We start from the raw sequence: 2,174 nt of genomic DNA, 5'->3' as shown, positions 1-2,174 counted from the left end.
GTTCGTTGACTATTAGAATTTAGTTAGCTAATCACTACATTTTCAGACTAACATTTATTACTTTTTTAGTTACTTTTTTTAGGTTTTAAATGTTCATTCATCCAATACGTAACAATATTTAGCATCACTCAGGTACATTTCACTTTTATTTTATCATATATTCTGATAATATTTTTCATAGCAACATTATGCATATATAAGTATAAATATATTCAGAGAAAATTCCAATATTTACATCGTTCGCCGATAAAAGAAGGCGTCACAAATGAAAACAATCACAAAAATAACGAAATGCAAAGTAACTTTGAGAAGCGAGCACAATTCTGTATTTATTTTGCAATTGTACTGTCGTTCTGTTACTGTCGAATGAACAATACTTAATTGGTGTTTGTGTGTTTTCTTCACAACGAACTCTGTGTGCGGCAGCTCTAGAGTAATTGGTGTTATTTTCTCTTGTTCTCTTCTTTACTGCTGGATTTTTCATACATATTCATGCACACATACGCGCACGTACTTCTTTTTTTACGTCTGTATATTAACAGACAACAGCGCCTCCATCATGTCAATTGCCTCCATAACATTGTTGAACTTCATCAAGAAACTTGAACATACAGCTTTATTGCTTAAAATAAGTAAAAGAACAAAGTCGATTTTCGCAATAATTGGATGTATAAAATATCCAGTAAAATAACTTTTATTTTTTTAGTTTAATGAAATTTGATTCGAATTCGTAAATGCCAATAGAGACTTTATTTTTGTTGTCATATTCAACCCAATCGTCTTCCGATAAGTCTACATCTTCAAATGCTTGCCCATTGTCAGCTGCCTTGACTAACCAGCCTTTAAAGAGAATAAATTTATAGAAATAAATTCCAAATTTTATAGTAAATGTATCTGCAAAATAAAAGAAATACCAACCAGCTTTTGGCGAAAAGTCCACAGGCTCCACACCACGACAATCAAGACAAACTACTACTTTGAATTTGCCGGAATCGTCTGCTGTGTATGCGTCTAAGATATGATGAAATAATTAATTACAAAATATTTTAGCTTTTTCTTTTCCAAATTTGAAAAACACTCTACTGTACCATTTGTTCCTTCGATAATATCAATAGAATTTTCACGAGAACATAATTTACATTTCATAAAAAAGTTGAAACCATTTGGATTGCGTGAATTTTCGTGTTGTTTTTCATTTTCAGTTAAATCATGCCACTTCTCTGATTGTTCGCCACAGTTCGAACATTTCAATTTAAAAAAAAATGAATAGTTTGGATGGTTTGTTTTTATTTCGTCAATATTTTCTAACGTGGCACGTATTTGGAGACCAATTTTAACCATTTTAATAAGATTTCTGAACAATTAGTTAAGAAAATGATTTCAACTCTGGAAAGTACTGATACTGATGTGTTATGATATTCAGTGCAGAAAAAAAAATTATCAAAAAAAGTTGTGACATTCAAAACGCCACATAGTTGTGGGATTCATAGCCAACTTCATAGTTGAAAACATATATTCATTGTCATTACTAAATGTATGTGACAGGATATAACAACAAAAATTGATTTGAATTTCAAAACTTGAATGTTGGTAGAAAAAACATACACTTGTGTTGTTAGCGGGTAACGGGAGACCCAGACGTTTCATGGTCTATAACCCGAACTGAGTAAGAGGTATCAATTTCAGGTCTTTAGCAAAATGTTAGCTCTATCTTTGTAGAATAACTTTGCTAAATATAATGTTCGAAATTATTCGCTCATTCATGATAAAAAATTGTGTTTTGTGAATCAAATCCAAATTGGACTAATATTTGTGAAGATTTTCCACAATTTCCCTGAAATTGGCAGAAAATTAGGATTTCCCAAATTTAGTCCTCCCATTTTAATCATGTTGAACGCAAAGTTGTTTCTCTGACGGAGCGAATATTTGCTTTTTCGACTGTTCGGTTTTTCTTCATTAAAAATAAAAAGAATTACATTGGTAATCCCGAACTTTTCCGTACCGTTGTCCTGCGTTGTCTGTAGGTACTTTTGGTTATTTTTTGTGAATTTTCTTGAAAATAATTAAATACAGGCAGTGAAAATATAATAATAAAAATAAAGTGAAAAATCGGTCACTTTAACTAAAACTTCGACAATTTTGTATGGGAGGTACCCGTTAATCGATTCTCATTG

The 2,174-nt window shown here is 31.2% G+C and overlaps 1 protein-coding gene across 1 annotated transcript; it reads right to left on the bottom strand.

The window, feature by feature from the left end:
- Positions 1 to 650: 650 nt before the first annotated feature.
- Positions 651 to 1,455, bottom strand: LOC129571671 (UPF0587 protein CG4646). The gene is made up of 3 exons (XM_055451486.1): positions 1,089 to 1,455; positions 919 to 1,011; positions 651 to 840 (listed from the first exon to the last, which is right to left on the bottom strand). The coding sequence occupies exons 1-3, from the start codon at positions 1,339 to 1,341 to the stop codon at positions 695 to 697; spliced, it is 492 nt and encodes a 163-aa protein (XP_055307461.1). The 5' UTR covers positions 1,342 to 1,455; the 3' UTR covers positions 651 to 694.
- Between the last annotated feature and the right edge of the window lie 719 nt (positions 1,456 to 2,174).

This window comes from Sitodiplosis mosellana, unplaced genomic scaffold (assembly GCF_009176505.1).
Source record: "Sitodiplosis mosellana isolate CC-2019 unplaced genomic scaffold, AAFC_SMos_1.0 Smas_scaffold_3106, whole genome shotgun sequence".
NCBI classification, from domain to species: domain Eukaryota; kingdom Metazoa; phylum Arthropoda; class Insecta; order Diptera; family Cecidomyiidae; genus Sitodiplosis; species Sitodiplosis mosellana.
The sequence above is the reverse complement of the archived record's forward strand: the minus strand, read 5'-3'. Positions and strand labels throughout refer to the sequence as shown.